The following is a 27,967-nucleotide window of genomic DNA, read 5'->3' as shown; positions in this document are numbered from 1 at the left end:
CGTTCTTCAATTTTTATATATAATGGGTTTCATTTGTGGAACATAGGTCCAACATATTTATATTATGCACTAGCTAATGCGAGAATGAAATCTCGTGAAGTACATTTGTCTTCTTTTTGTTCAATTTGCTATTCTTGATTCTAAGTAACACTTTCACTAATTCAAATTCTCCTATAAAATCACCTGAATTTTTGAATTTATTTTCCCAGCTAATCGAAAAAATCTCCTAAAACATCTGGAATCATCATAAATTCTCTTACATTAGGAACGAAATTTTTGGCGAAAAAACTTGGACAAAAAAACTTTTAAACACAATTCAAAAATTCGGCAGACACAAATTTCAGACGGACTGATGATTTCAGGTGTTTTAAAATGAGAGTTAGATAATCTGAAGCTTTTCCATATAAATAAGCTCGTAGGAGCGTCGTCAGGGAGTTTATTCAAAGAATTGCCTCTATGATTCCGTTCTGGTTAAGCAAATATGCTTCAAGTTATTTATACAGGTGCAAAAGTTGGTTTTGCCTTACTCTTTTTGCAAACATTGATCGTAAGCTATCTTCAAGGTTTATCCATGACCACAGACCTATAATAATTAGGTAACTGTAGTGAACACCATTATTGTGTTTTTTATTGTGTTTCTTTACTCATTTATAGTGCTGATGCTATAGCTAGGGCTCGATCCATGCAATGTGAAGCAATCCCATGTGACTTGGTCAACAGTGGCGATTATGTCCATACATCCTTATAGGACCACCTTAAAAAAAGTGAAGTAACTTCACCATGAAATTAATTGCGAACAACATTGTATGCAGCCTCAATTCCAACCTCATCACCAGGGTCTTGTGAGCCCTGAGCCGTTATTACGGAACGACCAAAAATAAAATTTATTAAAAAACGCAAAATACCCTGGAAACGAGGTTGCCTCGATACGTGTACCCGCCATAATATAAAAGTACACTTCAATTCGACTCCAGGGCCCTTTTCTTGTTTTTTATTGAGGTCGTTCTCAATATAACAAAGCAAAAAAAAGAATCTAGGGATAAGTTGAATTAAAACTAACAGATCTGTTATTTATTTTTTACCTACGAAGTACCTCGACAACCTCGTTCACAGGGCCTTATTCGCTTTTCCATCTCGAAATAGCGCGAACGATTGTTTAAAGCATCTATGAGATTCTCTCCTAACAACAGAATAACATTTCCGTTTTTAATTTCAATCTTCATATTTCTGCGGGGACACGCTCTACATCTTTCGACAACGAGACCTTCTGAGGATCAAATGCAAAGGGCTAAAGTACAGCTTTGCTTCTCTCATTAACCAGGTATTCGTATCCCAAGGGTTACACATCCTCGTCCCCAGGGTTTGTTGCCTATGGCAAAGCCGCTAGCGCCTTATTGCCTGACGACTGTGACGGCCTCGATGTCAAAAAGGCAAAAGCCCCACTTGGGGAAGAAGTTAAAGGTTAAACTCCTTGTCACTAGGCGGGATAAATAGAATGGTTTAGCGTTTCTAATTTTTACATTCGAACTTTTACATACTTGACCGCGAGAAGCCTATCTACAATCGTGCAGTTGTATTTTTGTAGACACAATGTTAAAGCGTTTTTGCAATTTTTGCATTGGTGCAAAAAAGCGTTACCAAATATATGACGTCAAAGAGCATGCCATTATTACTGGTCTTGGCCGCAAATCATCTCTATGGAAACTCACCAGAATATTAACCGTTGCTAAAGCAAGTTTCTTTGTTAGTTGTATTCAACTGGTAAGACATGCGTTTTTTTCATAGCTTTTCGGGAATGTTTTTTTCGTTTTAACACATTTAAAAATGTGATCGGATGATAAAACTAGCGAACTTAGCTATACAACATTTTTGGTTGTTTTTCTATTCTTTTTCAGACTCTTTGTTGTTACTTTGTGCTATATAACAGTGCTAGTAGCTTTAGTTCGGATGTAGTGATGTGTATTTCAAATCCTACGTGGTTTCGGTATCGCAGTGAAGAGCTGAAGAAGCCACTGATGGAAGGGGAAGTGTCGAAGAAGATGTTGGAGTCGGCAAGGCACCCATAGGTGTGGTTGGCAACAAAAGGAAAAGTATCAAGTAAGTTGTTGATTTTTTTACTTTCAGAGTTGTCGTGGGAGTTGGAAATGCGGGCTTTTTGATAGCGGAAGTTTTAAATCGTAAATTCGTGCTTAAACATTTGTATTTTTCCTTTAGGGTGGTGAAGTTGAAGAGGGATTGGCCCCTCACATGCGGCTATCAAAAGGGGCGAAGAGGAGGTAAGATTGAGGAGAGTAAGAATTTTAATTTTGTTGACGCGTCGAAGGATGAACACTTTTTTCAACCTAAAAGGAACAAGCAAAAGCCAGAACCTCAGCCTGCAAGGGTTAGACCGTCTCGCAAAAGAAAGCGTCTTGTTACTCACATTGAGGAACTCGAGCTAAAAACTATTATTCCTGCTAAAAAATAAAATTGGAGACAAGTGTTGGGCAAAAATCTCATTGAGTTGGATGATGAAGTTTTTAAGTTCGTCCGGCTTTGTAGATGCGAGGTGGATTGTGAAAATCCAACGCTTTTTTTGAAAATCTTTTTTTGTAGTTTCTGGCTCAAGTTTTTTGATTTTGCATTTTTTATTAACTTCGATTTTTCGAATTTCGTTTTCTAGTTTTATTTTTGTTTTGTTTTATTTTTCAGGTTCGGTTTTTCAGGTTGATAATCATTTTTAGGGAAATAACACAATTATGGGTGGGACTACAATTGCTTGAGGAGATAAAACAACTTTTTTGGTATGCTTGAGCATTTTTTAGGGTAAAATGCATTTTTGAGTGGCCGACCATTTTTTAGAGATACGAAACATTTTTTAGAGTAGGTTACCGGTTTTATAGGGTAATAACGTCATTTTGGTGGGGATACAGTTTTTTTAGGAAATGAAACGTTTGGATTAGGTTGGTCATATTTTAGGATAATAACGTCATTGTGACTACTTGCTTGTTTGTGGTTGTAGCTCCACAACCACGAGCAAGCAAATAAATTAACCACAAGTAAACAATTAAATAAACCACTAGTAAACAATTAAAAACCACAAGTAAACAATTAAATTAACCATAAGTAAACAATTAAATAAACCACAAGTAAACAATTAAGTAAACCACAAGTAAACAATTAAAAACCACAAGTAAACAATTAAATTAACCATAAGTAAACAATTAAATAAACCATAAGTAAACAATTAAATAAACCACTAGTAAACAATTAAAAACCACAAGTAAACAATTAAATTAACCATAAGTAAACAATTAAATAAACCACGAGCAAGCAAATATATAAACCACAAGTAAACAATTAAATAAACCACTAGTAAACAATTAAAAACCACAAGTAAACAATTAAATTAACCATAAGTAAACAATTAAATAAACCACGAGCAAGCAAATATATAAACCACTAGTAAACAATTAAATAAACCACTAGTAAACAATTAAAAACCACAAGTAAACAATTAAATTAACCATAAGTAAACAATTAAATAAACCACAAGTAAACAATTAAGTAAACCACAAGTAAACAATTAAATAAACCACAAGTAAACAATTAAGTAAACCACAAGTAAACAAATCACAAGTAAGTAATAATAGCAAGAAATGACAAATAAATTTCGCGTTTTGTTTTAATAAAAACGCAAAATTTTCTTCCCGTGTCAATTCCCGACAATAAAGTATTAGTTAAAATTGAATCATTTTTGTATCGACCTTTTTGAATTTTCAGTTTGTATTTCGTTTAATTCATTCATCAAAAAAGAAAAATATATTTTTATAAAATTTTATTTTTGGTATATATTTTCTTATTTCTTTAACCAGAAAAAAAGACGTATTTATAAAATAGACTTTTATATTGTTTCATATACCCACCCTTGTCTGACTTACTTTTCATTGGAATTTATGACCTCGGAAACAACTCCGGGAAAAAAACCCTGGAAATTAAACTTTAAATGAAAGAGTTTCGCGTGGCGTAAAATTCGCAAATTTTTGCGACAATAAATTTTTTGCAAATATAGCATTTTTAAAAAAATATAGGAGTAGAATAAAGTTTAATTTTCGCGAGAACTAATTTCCGCGAAATTGGCACGTCGTAATATTTTGCGAGAATTAAATTTCGCGAAAAAAAGGTTTATATAGAAGATACAAAATAAAGACTGCTGAAGTTGAAATTCACGTATATATTATATGCAGTTTCAGGTAAGTGAGAAAAAAAATTAGAGTAAATCGTTTTTTAGAAACCAAAAACAACTAAATCTCAGGTTGTTCGCTGATGTAACCTAAGATATGCTATGTTTTCTTTAACAGACATAAAAACTGCATGACAATACGCTTGAAAGCTTTTTAATATTTTTTTTTTTGCGATTCGAAGAAACAATACTCATTCAGCCTATAACGGACATATATGGTATAGTTTTGGCAGTGCTTGCAGGGGCAAGTTGCTCACAGTGCGAACGCTAGTGAGTTTAAACTGTCTGAACCGTAATAGCATAGACATTTTAAATCTGCTTCATAAGGAAACAAGTTCGGAGGTCAATAACTCGAGCTTTTGCTGCGTCTGTACAGCTTACGTAGATCACTGGGCGAAACAACAACAACAGAACTTATTCGAAAAAAGTCATTGACAGCAGACACAAATTTTATCCTCAGTACTAATAACAAACTATCAAAAGAAATAAAGAAAAAATCTTTTCTTGCATTCTAAAGCCGAAGCAGTATTTACAGTTCTATCTTCCAAAATGATCACTTTCGAGGAAGTGTTTTTTCATAAGAGGCCCACATTGTCAGAGGCTTGAGTTCCTAAAGTGTTACCCCCATGTTGAGTTTCGAGAGTTACTTGTTTTTTGCCGATATTTCTATAGTGCTTCTTTGGTTTCATAAAATCGTGTTTTACAGTATCATTTTTAAGGTTACAATTACCCTGTTCGCCTTTTTAATGAGAGAAGGCGGGGAAATCGTATCAAAAAACAACAAAATTCCTGGGAACTACGGTGGGTCAACAACATTTCTCTATCACGTGTGATCACAAATTACCGTAAATGATCGATTAATGTTGTTTTAAAGAGCATCAGCCCTGTCAGACTGCTCTTGCAATGCTCAATGAACAAATGCAACTGGTAAACGAGACGGAAGATAATCCATTTATCCCAGATGCCGAAAAAAATGATTGATGCGGCTCACTTAGAGACAATCGTAGACGAGAATGAAGAAGGCGACAATGATATTGAGATCGATTAATGTTTGTTTTTATTACTTTTTAAGTTTGGGACTTAGCAGTTTTTAAGCGTCAGTAACAAATCCATTTCATATTTTTGTTAGGAAACTAAATCAGAGTAACTTTTTTTGCGTATCGGGAAACTAATTTGTACGACTTGCCATTTTTAGGGCACCTCATTAAACAGAGCATTGCTTCTTACCCAAATTCGAAAAAAAACCCCGCCTTTTTTATTCCTCGCGCTTTTATTTTCACACTGTTTTTATACACATTTGAAATAGATTGTAGAGGGTTATCAAGGAATAAAGTTGTTCCAGCATGTCATGAAATTTTAGTAAGAAATGCGTTCGTAGACAGACAAGGCGATTTATTTACGCGGAGTTGTGGTACATATTAAAGGAATCACTAATAGAATTCTTATCAAATGCATAAAAAGTACGAATGCGAGAGTTTTTGCGGTTTATTACTTCACCCGCTTATCAACATTTTACAAAAGATAATGTTTTTTCGTTACTTTACATTTCTTCAACGTTCTTGAGATCTATGGCCTCAACTGGTTGTCTCCAAATCGAACCGGTATGCTCTGATGTTACGATTATTCGGATTATTTTTCGCAGCTAATCTACCATATTCGTTATTTATTCCTCCCGCGGTTTGGCTTCATTTACGAACCTATCGAACGCAATATCTTCGTTGATGTTGTTCGAATTTTCGTCTTCGCGTCCAGAAGCGTCAGTCTGGTCGACAGGCACGCTAAACACAGGCTTGGAGAATAACTTCGAAGAGTCTTCACCTTTAGTTTTCTTCGACGTACTCTTTTTCTTTTCTTTTATCTTTCTCTCTAGTTCTAAAAGAGTTAATATCCCTAAATGTTATTGCTAGCTTCTTTTTTAAATCATTGTTCGTATAAACTTTTACAGTGACTAGGTTATTATCCTAGCGAACAATCGTCGTTGTCATGGAGTTAGACGGGCTGTAATTTTAACAACTTAACTGCATGGCGTGTAATTTGGTGATAAACTAGACAATATCGACGAAATGTAAATTGATTTTATAAAGAGAATCAATTTCTGGGATTGTATTTCGCAGATTTTGCAGCCTTTGAAGAAATTCTCGCAACATTAAAAGTGTTAACACTTTTTTTAATTTTTTTTCGAGTTCGAGTTTTTAAGAAACTGAGCTCAACTGATAAAAAGAAGGCGAGAAATAATGATATCAGGTAGCAACAACTTGTTACAATTCTAGGACGTCTTAGGAAAATTAAAGTGTTTATGGTTTAGAACTTAGAAAAAAGAACTAAAGAAAGTATGTCGACAAAATTTTAGAGAAAATGAACAGTTACCAACTACTTTGAAGAAAAAATTGCACGTCAGCATTTTTAAAGGCTTTCCATTTTTGCAACAAAAATAAAATGCGTAGCTAACTACAAAAAATGCATCGGCAAAAATTCTGTGAAATACACCAAGAGAAAACCCCTTTTAAATGAATTAAAATCAAATTCTTAAAAAGCTACTATATACACCTGTACATAGCGCACGATTTCATAGATATTTTACGTACAGGTTTATCTGTGTTCAAAACACTTGTTACCTGGTTTAAACTCTGTGTTGTATTCGTGTACAGCGGTCTCGATGCTCTTCATGAAATCGTCCATTCCAAACCCTGTCATCGATGACACACCTAGAAAAAAAAAACTCAGCTTGAAAAAAGATGTAACCTTTCCCGTCAAGAGAAACGGTGTTTGCAACTATTAAATTTTCCAAACAGAAATTGTGGGAGAATCGAGGATTGAAAAAACAAACACAATCAGTGCTTTAAATCAGCCGCATATAAAGAAATATTCTATGAAAAGAAGATCAAATAATGAAATCTTAGTCGATAGAAATGTCGCTGTCTATTGAATTTTTGAATTCCTGACTCAATTTTCTTCCTGTTCAACAAATTTTTACTCACACACCGCAAGCAAATGTTTGTACGGTGAGAGTAACACATAACTTCAACGGGTTTTTTTGTGAACAGTAAAATGAAAGGCTTTCACAGACAAAAATTCAGAGCGAGTTAAGAACATATAGGCTTTCTATGGCTTTGAAATCCTTCTTAAAGTTTCATTTTCTTAAGTTTGGTTGACTATTTGTTTACCTCATTCTCCTTTGTTAGTATCAACAAAATATTTAGACTTTCGTTACCAAACGAGCACCCTGGGAGATTAAACGAGCATATAAGATACTCACCGACGCATTTTAAATGCTGATAAAACTCGTCCAGTACAAGACTCATCGAACGAGTTAGGTTAGACATGAAAGATGTTTCAGAAGCAAGCGCATCTTGAAAAGATTCGAAATCGGTCATCCAGTCAGTGATAAAAGAATGATCTATAATGTCCACCTAAAGTATATTAGATGAGAAGGATAAAAACAAATGGAACAAACAAACAAACAAACAAACAAACAAACAAACAAACAAACAAACAAACAAACAAACAAACAAACAAACAAACAAAACAACAAAGTGTACATATAACAACATCATACAGTTTTTTCGAAAGCACAAACCCTTTACGCCTTACCCTGGACGATTGTCAACCTTAACCAGTATCTCTAAAATCCTATTTTATGCTTTAAATAAATTTACTCTTTCATTTTTTCAGAATTATCAGCCGACAGTTATTTAAACAATTTCTTTAGAAGCAGCTGTTTAAATAACTGTCAGCTTCTACTTGATATTAAGAAGAATCTTCTAACGTCAGTTATACACACTTCAAAATTTTTTTAAAGCCAACATAGGTATTTTAGATTTTAGTTAACAAAGTTTAAATAATGGACCGAGTAATTTTATCAATGAAGTAAGGAAGACAAAGCATACATAAATTAAAAACTCTACGTACCTTATTTAACAAAACAATAAATGGCAATTTTGTTTTGTACATTATGCTGCATGCGTACAGCATGTTTGACATGAATGTCACAGGATTCGTACAACGTGCTGTATCAATCACATAAACGATAATTGTAGGAAATGTGGAGGCAAGACATTCTGTGACTATTGTACCAGACGCTGACCAAGTGAACACTTCAATTTGTCCAGGTGTGTCCAACAAAATACAGCTAAAAAAATATAACACTACTTACATTGGGTTCGGAACTACAGAAACCACTGATGTCAAACTAAGGGATAAATGCAAATGATATAACTTATAAGGAAAAAGCTTTTAACACAAAAAAAATTGGCCAATTTATATTACCACAACTTTGCAAAAAAAAAAAACTTAAAATAAAGCGTTGTATAAAAAGTTAATATTTAATGTAAAATAAAAGTTTTACTCGCATTGGTATCCTGGATAACTACCAAAAATGCATTGCTTCTATGACAAATTATAAAGACTATTTTCAAAAGAGTTTACAGAAAAAAAAGAAAAATCGACAGACCCGTATTCCTCTTTCTTTTTCTCTACAAAATCTATCACTTGATCGAACTTGGTTGCAAACAGATTTAGTGATGTCATTATTCCTCCGTTTGGTCCCAAGTTGTACTGTTTCATCACCTCTTTATAGTTTACTGTGTCACGTATGTCAATGTTAGCAGGGTAAGGTACCTCATGAACAGCAGGGTCCAGGTTAATTACATATGGTGGTTGCTTCTTAGAATGAAGATAGGATGTGAGCCTCTATGTAGAAAAAGGAATTAATAGAACATATTGTCTGGTTTTGATCTTTTTTTCATTCTCACGATTTTCACAATTTATTAAAATTTTGGGACATAATTACTTCAGAATGTACTCCATCAGCTAAATTGCTCTTTCTGTTGTCTGGAAATAAAATACATATCACTTATTGATAATGAAGCTTTTGGTTGTGTGAGTAATTTCCTGTGACATTAACAAAGACTTCATTTACAACAAAAATTAGCTGAAGCAATAACCTTCTTGAAAATGGTCTCTTAGAACAAAATGTAGTATATTTCCTAGTAAAGCGAGAGTCTATAGAGTATTTCCAATTTTGCTGGTGACACTAACTTTAAAACTTTAAAATAATGTCGTCTTGATTTACAATTTTTGGGCTAAATTGCCAAAATTTAACTTCACAATTTCTATAAGTTGCAAAAGTTTATACTCACGAAATAATTGTTATCGTATATCGCGAAAGTTTAATCTTGCCAAAAAAAAATAGAGCTGCGGAGATTTTGCTGTGAAACATGCTACTGTGTAAAAAATCACACAGGGACATAAGAAAAAGTTTGTCTTATTTGCAGGGTGGAGGGCGTGCAGGTTACTGAATATTTCTTGGTGAGTAAGTTTCTAGATAAATTGAAGTTAAAAACAGCTGGCAGGTCTATATAAAATTGCTTAAAAACAAAATAGTTTTTCAACTTTCAAAAGACTTTTTAAAACGTATCCTTTACCTTGTGACATGAGAAATGTAAATGTCTATAAACATTGTATTATATTATCATTATCAAATTGTATAATTCTGGTGGTGGGATCTGATGGTGGAAAAAGGAAATCGGAATTTCCCATCACTCAATACTCCTAAATATTGATCAGACACTTCTCAAGTAGTACCTACAGGCAACTTCATACTTGTTGAAAAGTGCTAAAAATTTGTCACTGTAGAAGGTGGCACTGAATATAAAAAGTATAACTGGTATACGTTTTGCTTTAGAAATCCTGACGAATTCAGTTTAAGTACAAATCCAACCTATTTCTCCAAAGCAATAGAGTTGATCGACCAAATAAAGGAAAAAGAAAAGCATGATCTAGAAACAGAGGTTTGCTAATTTTTGACATCTTCACTGGTCAATTTACAACGGATGTTCGCACAGCTGTTAAAAACACAATATGACATTAGATTTTACCATTAACAGCCATGCCAAAAAGCTCCTTGAAGTAAATTCAGTTATTGGTCACAAAGCAGTTAAATGAAGGCATGAAGATCGACAAAGTCAAGATAAAGTTACGTTTTAGTTTAATTTAGTTTAGTTTAATGATATAAAGTTTAATTAAAAAGCAAAAATATTTAAAAGAAATAAAGATAAGTGCAGCTACAAAAATAATATGAGACTAGAAATAAATGACATCAGAAAAAACCAAGGGAAGGGAAGAAAGTGTGAATATATATGGAGAGAGGTTTCGGAGCATATTAGGGACGTGTGAGAATGCTATAGAAGAGATGAAGATCAATTAAAAGAGTGAAGCCAATAGAGAGTAATGAAGAAAAAGTATAACAATGGATAGAGGAGTACATGGAAAAAAAGAGACATCAAAAGTTAAGAGATGAAGTAAACAAATATAAGAACAAATGGATAATGGATTTTACTATGCTTTTTTAATCAAGTTACCCCATGTTTAAACTGGACAGAGTTTTTATCAATGTTATCAAATGGGAAGTGCAGATATGTAAACTCACCCACATCGAGTGGGTGACATCCACAATCACAGTATCCTCACCCGACTAAAAAGTTATAGATAGAATCACCTGCATCCAGCAGTTTCATGTGCATTCAGAATAATATTTGGTCGCAGTTACGATTAGAAAATTAGTTTAGAATAAAAACTTGTCCAAAGTCATTCAAAATGCTGGAATATATTTTATTGCTTGGTTGCTTTGCGACTAATATTTCGTCTTTTTCGCTACCCGAGATAGCATGGTTTCTATTATCATTAAATACATATAAAAATAATGTTTTTTTTCAAAACGTGTTCGAATTAGAACTGTTAAATATAGAAAATTCGAAAATTTCAATCTTCTGTGAACGTTGTAGCTGTTTCGTTGAGAAAACAATAGTCACATAAGACTATGAGAAAAATAACACAAATTTATTAAAAATTGCGAGGCTTATTTTCACAATACCACATTTGAACGCTGAAGAAGAGAGAGCAACTCGATCTCAGTGCCTGTAGTGTGTTTTGATATAAGGATGAAATGCATATTTGTGACAGCAAGATTTTGAGAAATAAGCCTGGAGAAGGTATTTTCCGCCAATCTAGAAGTCTTAAATTTGTATTAAGGTTGGCATCTCTGGAAGTGTTTAATATCAGGATCGTTTAATCAGGCGTTAACAATATAGCTATAATACTGTATATAAAGCTATCTAGCTATAGTCACCTGAACAAATGTAGTTTTGCCTGAGCCCGCCATTCCTAAAACCAAAATACATGGTGTTTCTTTTTTCTCTGCTGAAAGTGTTACGTTTCGAAGCTGGTCGCAAACATTTTCATCATCTTTTTTTGCAGCCATATCATATCCTACAACAGAGAAAAAAATATTTCAAATGCTAGTGTCAGTGTTAGTAAGGTCCAAAAAAAGCTCTTTAAAAAGAGAGAAAATGATATTTTTAACGACACAATAGTAAAGTAAAGACGTATAAAAGCTTTTCACTCTTACATTTTCTTTTCCCGTGTTTGTTTACACGAAACGCATGTGGATGGAACTTTTGTTACTACAGTTCCGCTTCTGGTGCATGTATGCTATTAAGTCTCCCAGCAATTTTTATTAAGTGTGCAATATTGCTTACCATTTTCTATGTAAAACATTGAAAATAAAAAACGTTACACCATCTAAAACGTGGGTCCTTGTATTAAAGGTCAAACAGTTTCCTGTTTAGTCTACTGCATCAACTTGCCAGAGTAAAAAACACATAGCATTAATTAGCACAACGTTCGTATTTAACACAAAACTCCGTTCGCTCCATTTTTGTCCGCGTGATCAAAGTTGTTGGACGTTTATAGGTTGAAAAACATAAGGCTGGTCTGTACTGGTTAGAAAATAGTTTGTAATTTTTTGTTCCTTATTTTTAACCCTATATCATATATAATCTTTAGAAAACGAGAACTGCTTTATCCCAAGCCTTTTTATATGAATAAATCAGGACAACTATGCCCTCTTTACGAATACCCAAATAAAAATAACTTCAAAAATTCTGTAATTTTAAGAAGCAAATTGTGTGGCCACCATGCCAGAGGTTAAATTATTAAAAAGGTATTTGAGTTTGCGTAAATCCCAATATTTGTTATTGGAAAAGCCTAATAATTCACCTTTTATATAAATGTCACATGGTACTGTTCTGTCCCATTTTTCCACTCCGGCAAACTATCAACGCTTACCCGTCCCACTTTTAAATAGGATGTCTCGTTAAAATTTGGGACACACACAACCTAACTATCAACACATAAGATTTTCATACAAAACTGGTGTTATAGAAGAAGGGCTATCCATCCCAACTGTCAACGTTTTTCCGATACACTGAAAAAAATGTGACGTATCAAGATAGGCCACTCATCCCAACTATCAACACTTTTTCTTTAAAAAAATTTTCTCAAAAATTTTTTATGGAATTTGAAGATGGTCCCATGTCCCAAAATAAAAAAATGTGGCGTTTCAGGATGAACCACCCGTCTCAACTATCAACACTTTTTTTTAAATAACTTTTCTTAAAGAAGTATGGCCTTTGAAGATGGGCCACCTGTCCTAACTGCCAACGCTTGTTCTTATACAAGTTTTCAGAATAAATAAAACAGGATATTTAAACAAAAATACTGCAGTAATAATACAAACTTTCTTTTCATTACATATTTACATTTTAACAACATATTTGTCTACTTTTCTACACTCAAGGTTCAAAAATTTTACATTACGCAATCCACATTTCTTTACAAGGTCCAAGTTTGCACTATACTTTCTATATACGCCATTAAAATGGCCACAACGGGTTGTGATGATTTTAAAAAAATACCATGGGCTTTGTAAAAAATGGGAAAATTTCCTTTCAACTTTTTGAATTGTTTTGAACTCTTAAAAACATGATCCAATTTTAATTTTATTTTTTTGGTATCAGATGATTCCACAACAATTTCCACCATGTTTCCAATGTTCTCCAACTCTATTCTTTTTTGAATAATATAAATATTGTCATGTCATGAACAGGCAAGTTTATTCTAGGCTACGTTTCGACAGCTACAGCCATAGGCAATTTAAGATATATACATGAAACAGGCTTGAATTAGCAGTTCACAATTCGCAATTTGTGAATCAAAATGCCATTTTGCCAGAAATAAAAAATATCAAGAAGGGAAAAATGATGAATTTAGTTTACTGGATTACCATAAGGTATTTGCACTTACTTTTTTTCCTGATAATAAAAACATCAAAACATCATTCATCCCAGCATCCTCAAAATCCATAAAAAAATTCCTACACATAAAAATTCCTAAACCTAAATTGTCGAGCAGCAGAACACGTTTCTTTGTTTGTTTTATGTTTATTAAGAAAGTCAATTAATTTCTTGTGAAAACAAATCTGGATCTAGGTTTTTCTCCTTAGTACGTGCTAAGAAATTCATCATCTGAATGTAGCCATAGTTATGAATGAAAATTAGCACCACATAAGCTAACAAGTGCAATGTGTAGTCCAAAATTTTAAGACTGGCGCGAATCTAAAATATTTTTTTGTTCGAAAAAAAAGAATTTGAATTACAGCACGGTCCAGATGTAAGCGTATGTGTACGCTCAACTCGCAAAAATAATTGCTTTCATTCAAAAATACAATAGGATAGCGTGTTCCTTTCAAATTGCGCGAAAATAATTGCTTTGTGTTAAAAACAAGACCATAGCAAGAAACATTGTTTGAATGCGAAGGCCATTAACAACGAAACTAATTATAGTAACACGATTTTAATCTCGATATATTTAAAAAACACAAGCTCTTTTAAAAAACAACAAATCCAATGATCTAAATATTTTTAAAAAAACCAATGCTACTTTTAAAACTTTTAGTAATATATTTCTTTATCGTCGAAAACATATTTTTTAACATGTGAAACTTTTAAAAGTTCTTTTTATAAAAAGCAGCGTTTAGCAACGCAAACGGAAAAACCCTACGTTTGGGACTTTTCCCTTTGCGATAAGATTTCGAAAACAAATTAAATTTTAATACCGAAGAAAGAAAAAATCTAAAAATATAACTTTTGACGTTCTGGAAAGATCAAAGCACTCATTGTGAGAACATTTTTTTTTTAAATTTTAATACTGAAGAAAGAGTCTAAAATTTTTAAAACACAATCGAAAAAAGCTTTTCTCTAGCGGTTTTTCGTTTTTAAACTTTTAAAATGCGATCTAATAAAACATTTCTATCACCGTTTTTCGTTTTTAAACTTTTAAAATGCGATCTAAAAAAACATTTCTATCGCCGCTTTTCGTTCTTAAATTTTTAAAAGGTGATCTAAAAAACCTTTTTATCGCCGCTTTTCGTTTTTAAACTTTTAAAATGCGATCTAAAAAAAAATTTCTATCGCCGCTTTTCGTTCTTAAATTTATAAAATGCGATCTAAAAAAACATTTCTATCGCTGCTTTTCGTTCTTAAATTTTTAAAAGGTGATCTAAAAAAACATTTTATTTTAAAACGTTTTATCCTGTGGGTTAATATTTTCTTCCTTGAATGTAAAAACTTTAAATTTCACCATAAATGACAGAAAAAATAAAACTTATCATATAACCCATACCACATAACCCGCACCAACAGTATAATCCACGGGTTATACACCAGAAAAAGCAGTAAGGGTATTTTAAGGACAATAATTCAAGGTGTGTGCTCTGGTCTTTTTTTAATTCTCAACTAAAATTTTGAAAAGACAACCATTCTTCACGAAGGGCTGCCATCAGTTAGTTTCAGTAAAGTAACATACCAACTCCTACCATTTTTGTTTAGGGTTGATTGTTGGGGCGTAGGTCACAACAAACAAAAAAATATTTAATAAGCATGGTAGTTTAAATTTATAGATACAGAACAATTTTTTGTAAAAACAAGATTTTAAAGTGGTACAGTTGTTTTAATACAATACCAAAAGTTTTTTTGTTGTATTTATATACTTTTCTGTTTTTTAGGTCTAACACTATATTTATCTCATTCGCATGCATCGCATGATTTTGATATGATTGACACCATTTCCAGGGGACATGGCTGATGCAGTAGAAAATTTTTCGGAGGAAAGGGTGAGTTTTTTTACTTTGATTTTTCTTTGTTGTTTTTTTTAAAGGAAGAAACTACTCCAAAATGTTTTGATTCCTATTATACTGGTTAAACCAAAAACATGATAGTTTTGATAGTTTAGGGCAGAAGTTTCGACAATTTAAGGCATGAGTATACAAAAAAGGTGTGATATTTTAAAATGCTTTTATTTCACCAAAACTTTATTTTGATATATTAATGTATATATTTTTAGAAAGCCTATATGATTACCTATATAATGCTATAAAAATTATTAAGAAAAAATAAAATTTGAAGGTTTAATAGACACAAAAAAAAAATGACCCCTCTCCTACAAATGCGATCTCTTTTACAAAACTACTAATTTCTCAAGTTTGCTATTTGCTTTTTTGTGATCACAAGACATTGATCTAAAAACGCTTTTTTAATTTTTTCTTATTGTTTTTTACTTTTGGAGTTATTTAGTATTAAAATTTTTTCCACAATTTTTAACCTCTAATTGTCAGAAAACTCATCATAACACGTGTTCTACTCATTCTCAAGAAATAAAAAAAAAAGCTTTTTTAGATCAAACATTCCTCTCCACGCTAAGTGTGCTCTCCACCCCACATTCTTTATAGTTTTGTAAAAGAGATTTAAAACGTAAGTGATACCCCTTAAAAATTTAACACTGTGAAAAAGAGCTTTTAAGTTTCTCAGAGAAATCTTATACTTCTGCATAATAATTGATCACTATGGTAACGACCATTTTGTTAACAGGTTTTTTTACATCTTCTGTTTATGCTGCACATGTTCGCTCACATTCGCAATTATACACAGTTGAGTATGGGTAAAACAAAAACAAACTTTAGAAACAAAAATCTTTTCGACTAGTGCTAGCTTGGCGATCGGTGGTAGAAACATTTTGCTTTAATCTTCTTTTAGCTGGCAAGTCAAATATTTTTGTTTTGGATTTTCTTCTTTTTTTTGATGATATAAAAGCTTTATGACGAAAGGACATTTTTATTCGCTGTTAACTTATAAACTGGTTTTGCCATGTTTTTCACAGTAAATTATATTCAACTTCGGAAGACAAAAAAGAAAAAGAAAATATTCTTATGGGAAATAGGAGAAAAACTTCAAAAGAATCTTTTAACTACATACGAAAATCATTTTCCTCTTTGAGTCGACTATCATTTTTAACCTTGAACATAATTGAGTAGTAAAAATTAATACCCAAGATGATTACGTGTGAACAAATATTTGATCTTTATCGCATAACAAAAAAGTGATTTATGAAAAAAAATTTTTTCGGGGATAATAATCTATCCTAAATACATTTTTTTAAAAATATTTTTACACCATTTTAAAGTGCAGATCTTTTTTTATCTAATCACTGAAAAAAATTTTTTTAAAAAAAAACAACATTTTTTTCGTATACTCACGCCTTAAAAACAATTTAAAAACAATTTAAAAAGTAAGATTTCCGATTCTTGTTCGTGTGTAATTTTATTCCCTATACCTAAGGTTGCCAGTAGGCTGTTTTGTACAGAACTTCTACTATGTTGTTCCGTTATTTGAAATAAATAGGTGTTCTCCTGTGGTATTGTCTGGAACTTGCAAAATGTTTCATGTAGTACAAATGTCAGTACAGTACACTACACTTAACACTCATAAGAAAGAAATGAAGACATTTTAGCATATCCATTTATTAAATATCATTGCTTGTGGTGTAGTGATTTCCAGTGTAATATATTTTTTAAAAAAAATAACTTTTCACAACTTTAGCTGAAATAAAAACATAATTTACAACTCATTGCTCCCCTGTTATAGCAAAAACATTTGGCCAACCTTTTTTATTTTTCAGAGAACATTCCCGCTAAAAGTTCAAACATACTCTGGGCTGAGGGATTAGTACAGGAACAATGACACATATCCATATAGCCATAAAACATAGACACAATGAAGAGAATATCTTAAACGTTGATAGAACTGAAATTTAGGCAGTTGAATAATTATACTGACCAAACCAAATATTCCTCTTCCTTCAAATAAATTTTGATTCACAGCTTGGTAAAGAAGGCGAGTATAACAAATATGGCGTCCTTGAACTCGGTCCCTCGAAAGAAACAACTCGTACCTTAACCCCTAGAGCTCGTTAAAAACATAACTGGAAACGAAAATTTGAAGAAGTATCTAGCATAGCTCATCAATTAATATTAAAGTAACAGTCTGTAACAATATTTGTGATTAAATTCATAACTCAGTCTTTACTTTTTATCCATCACGAATATCAAAATACGCACACAGCAGGCGTAGCGCCAGGTCGCAGGGTCAGGTCGGACCTTAACACCGTGACGTTACGGCAATTGGTTAAAATGAAGGAGAAGGAGAAGAAGAAGAAGAAGAAGGAAACGACCGCTTGTTTAAATAAGATTTCTGATCCATCCGAAATCTTAATTATAGTACCGCTTACATGATAGTTAATAACTTTGCACGAGCTGTTGATGGTGTGAGATCTTTTGTTTTCATTGTTAACCTATTGTTAAGTACTTGAGTTATTTTTGTATGTGAAAACGATAGAGTTTATGTCTCAGACACAAACTTTATTGAGCTTATGTAAACTTTCGAAAACCTATTATTATTATATTAATTATAGCGTCTTAGTCTAACAAAAAAATAATATAAAATGTATAACAAGGCTAAGTTTTGCCTGTTTCACACATGAATAGTTGTATTTAAATAAAAAGAAACACATCTAACAAAGCTTTTAAATCTTTACATTTTGTTCTGAAAAATTGGGAAAATGACCCATTAAAAATTTTCTTATTCCAGTATAAAATATTGATAAAAGACCCCATCGTAGCTTTAAAATCACTGTATGTAGCTCTAGAATAACAAGAAAACAACCCTATGAAGGTTAAATGATGAGGAAACGTTCTGTCAAACTTAAAAATTGCTGTATTTTGTTAAATAATACAGCAGTCAAAATTACTTATTTTAATCGTAATAAAGAAGTATGAAAGGTAGTTGGTGTTAAATGAAGTCTGTTCCTTTAAAAAATTATAAATATACATATATAAATGTGAATAGCTTTCACGATTGTTAGTGCTTTTAAACTATAGCTTGCATGTTACAGACAACAAAAGGCTTCATTATGTATTATTGTAATGGTTCACAGGCAAATAGGTTCATATGCAAAAAAAAGATATGCATAGGTTCTTTGTATAAACATGAGGTTGTTACGCACAGTTTTATAACCTACTTACATGTTGCATTCAAGCAGTACTGTATTATACTGTTCTTTTTTAGAGAGGAATTACAGAAACTTACAAAGTGATAGAAAATGCGATTGCTAAAGATATACTGGTGCCACCAGGTTTTATGGTACTTAATTTTTTTGACATTATTCTTTAGTGTATTTGTATAACCACGCCTTTTTTAAAATGTATGTGAAGGCATCTGCACACAGTACCCATATAGGCACCCTAAAATATTTTTTATCAAAAGTTAGCATTTAAAATGAAGCCAGATCTGTGAATATTTCATGTTGAATCAATTACTGCCATTTAAAAAACAGCGAATTGTTTATTAAGAATGACGTAATTTACCTTTGATGAGAATCAGTTCAAAACGCCATGATATTTTAATCATTTTTTTCTTTTTTAATAAAATTGAAAAAATTGAAAAAGGCAGCTTCATAAAATGCAGCATCCTGATCTTTCTTGCCTATAGTTCTAGAAAATTACTTGTATATACCAACCAATGTTGTTGTACTCCCTTATAATACTGTAGTTTAACAACGTCATCCAGGATAGGTTTAGAGGCAAAAAAAATTTTTCTTAGAAAAAATGCATGTCTCAAATACTAATCAGCAAATTAAACGTTACAATGTCAATAACATTAAAGTAGTTTAATTTAAATTAACAAACCAATATAATGCACTTATAACTTTAAAGCCAAATAACATCATCTCCCGCATAGGTAACTAGGGACCACCTGAGACCAAAATTTAGTCAATTTCGTAATATCATTACCTATTATTATTCTTTTATTATTTTATATTTTCTTTTATTTAACTCCTCCAAGTGCAATAAACAAATCTTCACTTTTATAGAATCATTTGAATCACGCTTCCACCTGTTTGTTACAGTGTAATCCTCCCTGTGACACTCCAAAGGTAAGGTTTTGTTTTTTCAGATTTAAGTGAAGCAAATAATTATTTTAAATTGCTTGTGTTGTTATTTAGGACACTTCTGTTTTTTATCATATTCTATAATATTATACCGATTTAATTGTTCCATTACACATCTATGATAAAGCTAATATTGTGTTTTTTTATTTGTAGTCTTGTAGCTGTAGTATTTAAGTGCTACATTATACGTTATACATTTTTTCTAGCCTCATAGAAAAACCTTTATTGCACAATGATGGCTGGCAGAATTTATTAGTGTAGTTTTTTTTACCTAAAGCTTTTTGATGGTTTTTTAATGAAATAAGTTGACTTTTGAGCCTTGTGTGAAAGTTTTTCAAAGGTGTTTTAACAAAATACAGCAATATTTAACTTCAGATACTTAGCACTATAATCAATATTAGCACTTTAAACAAGTAACAAAACACGGCATTTGGTTTGTATTGAAGGTGTATTTCCAAAAAAAACATTCTAGCCAAACATGTCATATCTCTATAATAGCCATTGTCTGTCTGTTCGTCAAAACCGGGTTTTGCTAACGACGCATGAAATCTTAAAGCTAAAAATAACAAATGAGATATACTTTGCTGCAACAGGCATATTCCCATGGATTTGCACAGGCTTACGACTAGTTTGTATTATAATACTCATTGTCTGTCTGTGAGCTAAAAATAGTAAAGAAAGTGTAGAGACTTGATAGTTCCTGGGGCAAAGCCCAGAGGCAGACCGAGAAAGACTTGGCAGGAGGTTATAAGGACAGGCTTGATACGTAGGAAGTTGAGTTTAGATCTAATACAGTCTAGATCAGATGGGATTATTATACCCTGTCCACTCCATGCTAGCATGGAAAATGGTCGTTAAGCAGAAAATGATGATGATGATGATTTCTCTCACCAGTAAAATCTGTGAATTTTTCCATACTCTAAAAAGCAATATTTTTATTTTGTGTGTGGGAAAAATGAGGTAGGCCAAATATGTCCATTACTTTTTAGTGGTGGTCTAACAAAGTATGTCCTACTATTAATTTGACAACTGGATATACCTTGCAGTGTTTTGAGTGTCATGTTTTGTTATTATGAGTAATACTTTTGGTTTATATTTTTTTTTAGTTAAACCAATTGATTGAAATGCACTTGGAAAATTTTAGGAGAAATGTGAGGAGTCCTTCTACAAAGGTTGTTCTGAGCGCTTTGCTATTACACGCCTTTGGGTGTGAGCAGGAACACTGTAATACCTTATACTGCCAAGAAATTCGGTAATTACATGCGATAAGGATACAATCTTTTTATATTATATGGCCTTTCATTTAAAGAAGCACGGGAATCAACTCTTTAAAATAATTTTGGACCTAGACCTTAAAAATCAGAACTTCAGTACTTAAGTAGATTTGAATGGTATGATTTTTTTGCAATAAGCTTTGTTACCAGGCCATGGGGCTCGTTGCAAATTGTGTTATTTGAAAGATCTTACACTCTTTGGCAAAATTGCACAACCTTAAAAAAATGAAAGCACGCACTGTTATAGAGTAATAAGATTATTTTTACCTTTGTACTGTCAACTTTTATATGTTCAATGTGCCATGCTTAAAACAATATTATTGTTAATATCAATGCATTTGGTATAGTTAACACATACAATGCCATTTGCACTATTGTCTTAAATCTGATGGCTGTGTTATATTTTTAAAAATGTTTTTTTTTTTATCTAGAGACATATATTCTGAAAACTCTGAATGGACACGTTCTGAGTGTTGTGGCATTGTCAGATTTTCAGTATGTCATCACCAGTAATATTATTTTAATAGGATGAATTGAGCATTGTATAGATTAAAGTAATCCTTTCTTCTATGAATCCATTTAATGTCCATAAAAGGTTTGATACAATATCTACAATGTGCAATTGAGTTATTATCTTGTGGTTTCTTTCTTTCCATTGAATAAAGGATTCGTGTTGGTTTGACTTGAAAGAGCAAGTGAACATTTGTACTGACTACCATATTTTCTTTCAAGGTTCTCTTGGAAAGGGAACTAATGGAGATGTATATTACCAGTGGCTCGGGAAATTTGGTGAAGCTGCTGTTGCCGTTAAATTGGTACAAATGTTTTCTTTCCATCACAGTTTAATTTATTTAGTTATTAAGTTATTTAAGTGGGTAAAAGAATTTGTTATTTATTTGGAATTTAAATATTTAGGCAAGGTATAACTGTCAAAAAGAGACAGAAATAGCAACAATATTTGGCTCTCACCCACACTTGCTCACATCACAGTTAATACTGGAAGACTCAAGTAATAATAATTTTAGCATGCTGTTTATGGAGAAAGGAGGTATGCTGTAATTTTTTAAGTATAAAAACTTTTATAACTTAAAACTAACGATTTATAACAAATTTAATTTAAATTGTTTATAATACGGTGAATATGAATGTAAATTTTTTTATCTTTGTGGTCTTAAAAGGGTCACAGGGATACAAGGCTGCCCCATGACAGATGCAGTTTCGTAAATTACTAACGTGTGATACATTATTTACACCTTCATTTATTTAAGGAGGAGTGTATTGGTTTAGTCCTTTTTGTGGATTTTTGATCTACCAGTGTGTTAACATAATGGTATTAGGTTAACTTTTCTGATGATAAACCGAAATGAAAATAAAATCTGTTCCTATGTTGTTTTCATTAGATTTTTATTGTTCAACAGTTCAGGAATTTGTTGATCCTGCCTACTATAACCTGTTAAATGTAGATCTCCAGAACCACAATATTTTGAAATTTTTTATTTTAAGATATCCAGATTCTATTTAGGATGAGTGTCAAAATCACAATGGTTTTCATGTTGTTATTATGAAACTACCACAGATGTGAACAGAGATACTTGAGAAGCAAATAATAAAAACAAAACAAACATTTTCTCAATCAGATTTTTTATAAAAAATACAGTATTCAATTTTCTTTTAAAAGATCAAATAGCACAGTTTAAGAATATTTTGATTTTAAAAAGAAAAACTTGATTAAAGTGTTGCTGTAAAACAAAAATTTATGTATTTAATTTAGAAATAATATTTGAATCGTTGTTGAGAAAATGATTTCTTTTCTAAAATGTCATGCCATTTGAAAATTTAATGTCTGCAAAGTGGTAATAGTTGAGATGATAAAAATTCTACTTAAAATTGCCAAGTCTTATATCAACAACACTATTTTGTCATGATGGTTTTCAGGATTAAAGTCTACATGGTTGTGAATTATATTCATTTGGTTGCTTACATCCCATGTGAATGTCAAAAAAAACATTGCCAAGCTAATGCCTGAACAATTAGAACACTGGAATAAACTGGAAATTAAAAAATTCACCAAACATAATACACTTTTGAAGCATAAATAAAAAGAAATTTTACTTGAAATTTTTATTTAAAACCTGCATAATGTTTATACGCCATTTTAAATAGTAACCCTGTTAATATTATTCGCTGGTTCTGTTTATGATACAACATGTTATAGCTGATTGTTTTGGCTACAAACCTGGATTTGAGGGAGGATCCTGAGAAGGCAGCTAGCTAGCCATATTATTCAGTGCGGTATAAGAACCTTTCGTCCTAGCCAGCAATATTTTCTTTGTCTGTTATCTTCACCAATCAAAAAGTGAAAGTAGCCAAATACAATTCGTTCCCCCAAACATTTTTATATTTATTTTATATTTATATTATGTTTTTATTTTTATATTTTGGCTAACAGTTAGGTGATATTTTTATTATAATGCTTTTTCTCTGAGAATATGCCTAGGAAGACTTCTGAATGTATTATGAACTTGGCATAACAATATAATGGTATTGGTAAACAAGCATTTTGTGATAAATATGTTCAGCTTTACATCCTGTATATTTACACCAAACAAAGATACTTGTGGAATAACAATATTAATTATTAGCCACCAGTCTATTTACCACTTACAACTTAACACTATAATATATCAACACAGTACTTTATGTTAGTACAAGACGAAGAGTCAAAAAGTTACTTCTATCTTAACGCAACATTTTGATGCTGGGTCCATGATACATATACATATTCACAACCTTCTTTTTTTCAGATTGTACATTGTTTGACTACATCATGGCTTACAACAACTTACATGGCTCCTACTTGACAATAGAAATTGCTTTTATTTTTATCAGACAACTATTAGTAGCTTTGAAAACATTGCACAAAAATGAAATTATTCATGGTGACATAAAAGGTAAATATAGTGCATCATTTTTTTACGAATTACCTAGCTTTATGTTTTTTATATAAGTAGTAAATATTTTTTTGCTGTGATTTTTAAACTTGTCAAATCTAATTGATTTTTTTTCATTTTTACAACACAGCTAAAAATATTGTGCTTGTTAACAACATGCAACAAGTGAAGTTAATTGATTTTGATGGGTTTAAATTTGTTAATTCAACTGATCCGATATCTTGTACTTATGGTTACGCTGCACCAGAGGTATTATATTAATTAATTAATGAAATTATGGTATAGTATTTCGATGGTTTTTAAAGGTGACGGTATACCTTTATTGTATCAAGAAATCGTTATTTTTTTCCATTAGACATTTATACTAAAGAAACGACGATCTTTCGAATGGTGAAACTTTTTTCTTTTTTTTTTTCTGATCGGTCTTTCACACCTTAAATTGAATAAGAGTTAAGAGTGAATGTTTTTATCATCCTCTTGGTATAACTTTTAAAAATAAATTTTATTTCCTTTCCAAAAAGAATGACTATCTGAAAAAAACACTTTCAGTTCTAGAAATGTATGCCATTCTGTTCTGTTTCTGCAAGTCAGAGAAAAAATGTTAAACGACATAGAAAGTTCTATTTCTATGGTATTCTCAGTCATGTCTTTAGGAATAATAAAATTTAAAAGGACAACTTTCTGAATATTCATCACCTCGGAAGTGTGAAGTATAACCATCATTATGAGTATGCTTGAAAGGTGTGATATTTTAAAAAATCTTTAAAACACTTTTTCGTAATGTTTTTTTTTCTATTACCATATATTACATTTGAACTCTCTTTTAAAAAACTACAGAAGATCTACAAGGGAGAGTGCTATTGTGCTGAAGGCAACTTGTTTATCTAAAAGCAATTTTTTATTTTATTTTTAAAAAATTCTTCTCTCTATATAATCTCTAGATAATTCTCTAGATATTACATCTTAAAGACGAAAGTTTAAGTTAAAAAATTGCATTTTTAGAAAAAGTAAAATAAATAAAAAAACGGGGACTTTGTGTGAAATAATTAAAAAATCTTTTACATACATCTATTACGATTCTAAAGAACACCGAATGAGATTTGGACCAAAGTAGTTTTGTAATTGAAGTCACTTTTTTGAAGGCAGGGTGTGTTTCAAAAATGTCTCTGTACTTTTCACAAGTTAAAAAGTTTCAAAGTATTTTTATACCATTTGATAGGTGTTTAAAAGTGCTTTTTGGTGATGTATAAACTTTGATTAACTATCGCTGAAAAAATTGCGATTTAAAAAACCATGCTTAAAAGGTATACCATCACCTTAAATCGTTTTATTTTAAAGTTCAGTTTAAAAATCCCACCTTCAAGTATAAATGCTGTGTAGTAAGACCCCACTGTAAATGGTTTTATTAAAAAACTTTTTGTTATTGTTTGTTTTATAGATTATTTAGGTAAAAAATGAATATTGTTCTTTAAATTTCTAATGTATTTAAGAAATAAAAAAAAATTCTTAATTGTTCTTGAAGTACTGCTTGTTCTCCAAAACTATTTTATATTGCTGTTTTTTGTTTTAATCTTTTTAAGGTAGTTGCAGAACCCATTGCGGTAAATTGTGTCGCAGATATATTTTCCCTTGGTATGACAATTGCAGAGATGTTTCTTGGTGATATGGCTATTAGACGATGCTCTAATTATTTGGAAGAAATTGGACGGAGGCGTGAAAAAATCGTAAGTACAAAGGCATAAGTTTCTGTATAATGTATGCTGCTATGTACCACCAAATCTCTGATTTACCTTTCATAAAAAAAGTTATTTTACAATGTTTATTTACAATTATGCAAGGACTCAAATATTATGACATAATGTTTCAAGATTTCAGGTTGTCCTTTCAGCTCTGTTTGTTGTTTCCTCTTATATGAGTTCTGCAAATCTTTGCTATTTTGTGGACCATGTTTGAACATAATTTAAAATTAGGTATGCATTTAGAATTTTTCCTGAAATATTTTTACATTTTTCTTGAATAAATTTTTCCTCACTAACGAAAAATTATTTATTTTTGTGCTTAGTGGTTGAGTTTTGTTGTCAGTGAAGATAACAACAAAATCAATTATGTATCTATTTATTGACCAAATCCTGCATTTCTCTTTTAAGTTAAAAGCTGCTCTTTTGTACTAAAATACAACATTGTTTAGGATTTTATGAAAGAATTCTTTAAAAAATCCCTAAAATTACTTTGTTCAGTGTTTTGTGTACTTTGTTCAGTGTCTAGTTGAATCCATAAATCAATTCCCTTGATGCTATTTTTTGCATCAAGAAGCAAGTGTTTTTTACATTTTTATATTTTAGATCATTGGTTTGTACAAGATAGATCAACAGATTGCATGTTTTGTGCAAATGTGTTTAGACGTAAGCTCTTTATATAACTGTAAGATGCGTTTGTGTTTATTTATTTTCTTATCTTCTGTACTATTTTTTCCAATTTTTCTTCTTTTTATGTAGAATTGGATTTTTTTATGATTATTTAAGAAAATGGACAATACGAATTGGAATTTTGTTGTCAACAGATCAGGACATTAATAGTTTGGAATACAGGAGGATATAAATCAATTTTTTTGACTTCAGTTGCTTTTTGCAAATAGAAATGATTATTAGTTTTACCATAAATTTACCATGGCATATTTGCCTAAAAACATCCAATTTTTGTACATAAAAAATGGTTTTCTGAAAATTTTTTCCAAATTTTTTTTTTGGTTTAAGCTTTTACGTGGAAGTAAATGCCTGCTGAGATATACTGCTTATTTATCACCATTATGTCTAAAATCTAGATGAACCCTTCTTCACGACCATCGGCTAGAAAATTGTTATCAGAATTTAAAGAAAATGGAAGATTTTATGAAGTGTATAGGCGTTGTGGTAATGTACCAATTGTTCCATTACCAGTTCCAAATGACGCTTCAGAAATAAAGAGGTTTCTAACACATAGGTAAAATTAAAATGTCTTATTAAAGTAATCTTTACATAAAATTTGGTGACTTTTCAACAACTTTACAAAGTAGGACTGCTCAAAATTTGTTGCATTTTTTGTTTGTTTGTTTGTCTTTACCTTTATTATTAAAATTCAGGTTGTTTCAATGAACCTTTTTTAAAAGTTTTTAAAATTTAGGGCTTTAATGCAACATATTTTGCTAGATTTACATGTCTGAAACTGATGAAGGGCTTTCGAAACTTTATTAATATGCAGATCTGTCCCATACAACGTACTTTTATTGTTTAACTCTTTCAGTCAGCCAGCCAGCCAGCCAGCCAGCCAGCCAGCCAGCCAGCCAGCCAGCCAGCCAGCCAGCCATTATTTTTTTTTTCCTTGTAACTGCTTGCCAAAGAGGCATAGGTTTTTAAATCACTTGACCAGATGATGACGTCATATAATTCTATAACTTCTAAGTTAAAAAGGGTCAAACTTTCATTACTTTTCTAGGTTTTAAAGTTTAGCAACTGAAGCTTTATATTTTTATTGCAGAATTACTTCATATATGGATGAAAACCTCCCGAAACGTCTACCCGAGAGACATCAAGCTGTTCTTGCAAGGGACATTTTAAATACAGAGGAAGAAATGCTGGTTGATTGACATAACATGATATAAGTGACACGAGGATAGTTGTAAGGGGATACAAGAGCCGTGACGTCATAAGATATAATGCTGTGACAAGGTGGAAGATTCATTCAGTTATTTAGTGTACCAAATAACATACAATGCATCACAAGATGTAAAAATGCTATAAAATTTCATAATGGCGGATAAGTTGTGATACCATGCTATGGTCTGCCATATAGTAATAAGTGACATGTTTTGACCTGCCATATAGTGGTGCAATTCGTGACTGGATGCTGAAATGTTATACTTGTGTTAATTGTCACTGGTTACCGATTGCCAAACAGAGCAGGTGTTTATAAGGAACACCAGACTGTTACGTACTGGTCACTCTCATGCGCTTTTTTTAGCCTTAAATAGAATAATATGGTTTGGTTTTGCCTGCTGTTTTGCTACATTAGCAAAGAAAAACAAATTGGATTGAATTTGTCTTTTTACAATTTGTCTTTTAATGTTGTTTTATAAAGATGTTTTTATTATGTTGTTTTATAAGGATGTTTTTAATGTTGTTTTAAATGTAATTTAATATGGTGATAATTGAAAATAGATTATTTTATATTTCTTTTGTTTCATTGAAGCTGTTTTTTTAGGCAGAAACTTATAAAAAAACAAAGTTTTCAATTTATTTGTACCATTAAAAAGATTTAGGACGTTTTTTTGTAAGAAATATTTTTTCCTAATAAAAAGTTTTTTTCAG

At 31.5% G+C, this 27,967-nt stretch overlaps 2 protein-coding genes across 9 annotated transcripts; one reads left to right on the top strand and one right to left on the bottom strand.

Moving 5' to 3' along the window:
• Positions 1–5,691: 5,691 nt before the first annotated feature.
• Positions 5,692–11,770, bottom strand: LOC130649577 (GPN-loop GTPase 1-like). The gene is made up of 7 exons (XM_057455878.1): positions 11,628–11,770; positions 11,349–11,488; positions 8,673–8,911; positions 8,132–8,351; positions 7,479–7,632; positions 6,838–6,927; positions 5,692–6,094 (listed from the first exon to the last, which is right to left on the bottom strand). Exons 2-7 carry the CDS (start codon positions 11,478–11,480, stop codon positions 5,886–5,888), a joined length of 1,044 nt encoding a protein of 347 aa, XP_057311861.1. The 5' UTR covers positions 11,481–11,488; positions 11,628–11,770; the 3' UTR covers positions 5,692–5,885.
• A 142-nt stretch (positions 11,771–11,912) lies between these two features.
• On the top strand, positions 11,913–27,918 carry LOC130649573 (uncharacterized). Of its 8 annotated transcripts, XM_057455870.1 has the most exons (14): positions 11,913–12,000; positions 15,123–15,230; positions 18,517–18,591; positions 19,322–19,384; positions 20,506–20,651; positions 21,105–21,168; positions 21,339–21,488; positions 21,589–21,721; positions 23,478–23,624; positions 23,755–23,873; positions 25,205–25,348; positions 25,967–26,026; positions 26,446–26,603; positions 26,904–27,117. In XM_057455870.1, the coding sequence occupies exons 2-14, from the start codon at positions 15,195–15,197 to the stop codon at positions 27,031–27,033; spliced, it is 1,425 nt and encodes a 474-aa protein (XP_057311853.1). In that variant the 5' UTR covers positions 11,913–12,000; positions 15,123–15,194; the 3' UTR covers positions 27,034–27,117. The 8 variants fall into 8 exon arrangements, 5 of the variants coding, with proteins under 5 accessions (XP_057311853.1, XP_057311852.1, XP_057311855.1 ...); XM_057455869.1 differs by lacking the exon at positions 11,913–12,000 and having other exon boundaries at positions 15,050–15,230; positions 26,904–27,116; XM_057455872.1 differs by lacking the exon at positions 11,913–12,000 and having other exon boundaries at positions 15,051–15,230; positions 26,908–27,116.
• Positions 27,919–27,967: the final 49 nt, after the last annotated feature.

The sequence above is a fragment of the Hydractinia symbiolongicarpus genome, chromosome 7 (genome assembly GCF_029227915.1).
Source record: "Hydractinia symbiolongicarpus strain clone_291-10 chromosome 7, HSymV2.1, whole genome shotgun sequence".
NCBI classification, from domain to species: domain Eukaryota; kingdom Metazoa; phylum Cnidaria; class Hydrozoa; order Anthoathecata; family Hydractiniidae; genus Hydractinia; species Hydractinia symbiolongicarpus.
The sequence above is the reverse complement of the archived record's forward strand: the minus strand, read 5'-3'. Positions and strand labels throughout refer to the sequence as shown.

Bases quoted from the DNA above. Each gene is read 5' to 3' on its own strand.
- LOC130649577 (XM_057455878.1), bottom strand. From the start codon at position 11,480: ATGGCTGCAAAAAAAGATGATGAAAATGTTTGCGACCAGCTTCGAAAC. The intron at 6,928-7,478 runs GTGAGTATCTTA...TTTTTTTTCTAG, and splicing joins TCAGCATTTAAAATGCGTCG to GTGTGTCATCGATGACAGGG. The intron at 6,095-6,837 runs GTAACAAGTGTT...TAACTCTTTTAG, and splicing joins CAACACAGAGTTTAAACCAG to AACTAGAGAGAAAGATAAAA.
- LOC130649573 (XM_057455870.1), top strand. From the start codon at position 15,195: ATGGCTGATGCAGTAGAAAATTTTTCGGAGGAAAGG. The intron at 23,625-23,754 runs GTAAATATAGTG...TTTACAACACAG, and splicing joins TATTCATGGTGACATAAAAG to CTAAAAATATTGTGCTTGTT. The intron at 25,349-25,966 runs GTAAGTACAAAG...TTTATATTTTAG, and splicing joins GACGGAGGCGTGAAAAAATC to ATCATTGGTTTGTACAAGAT.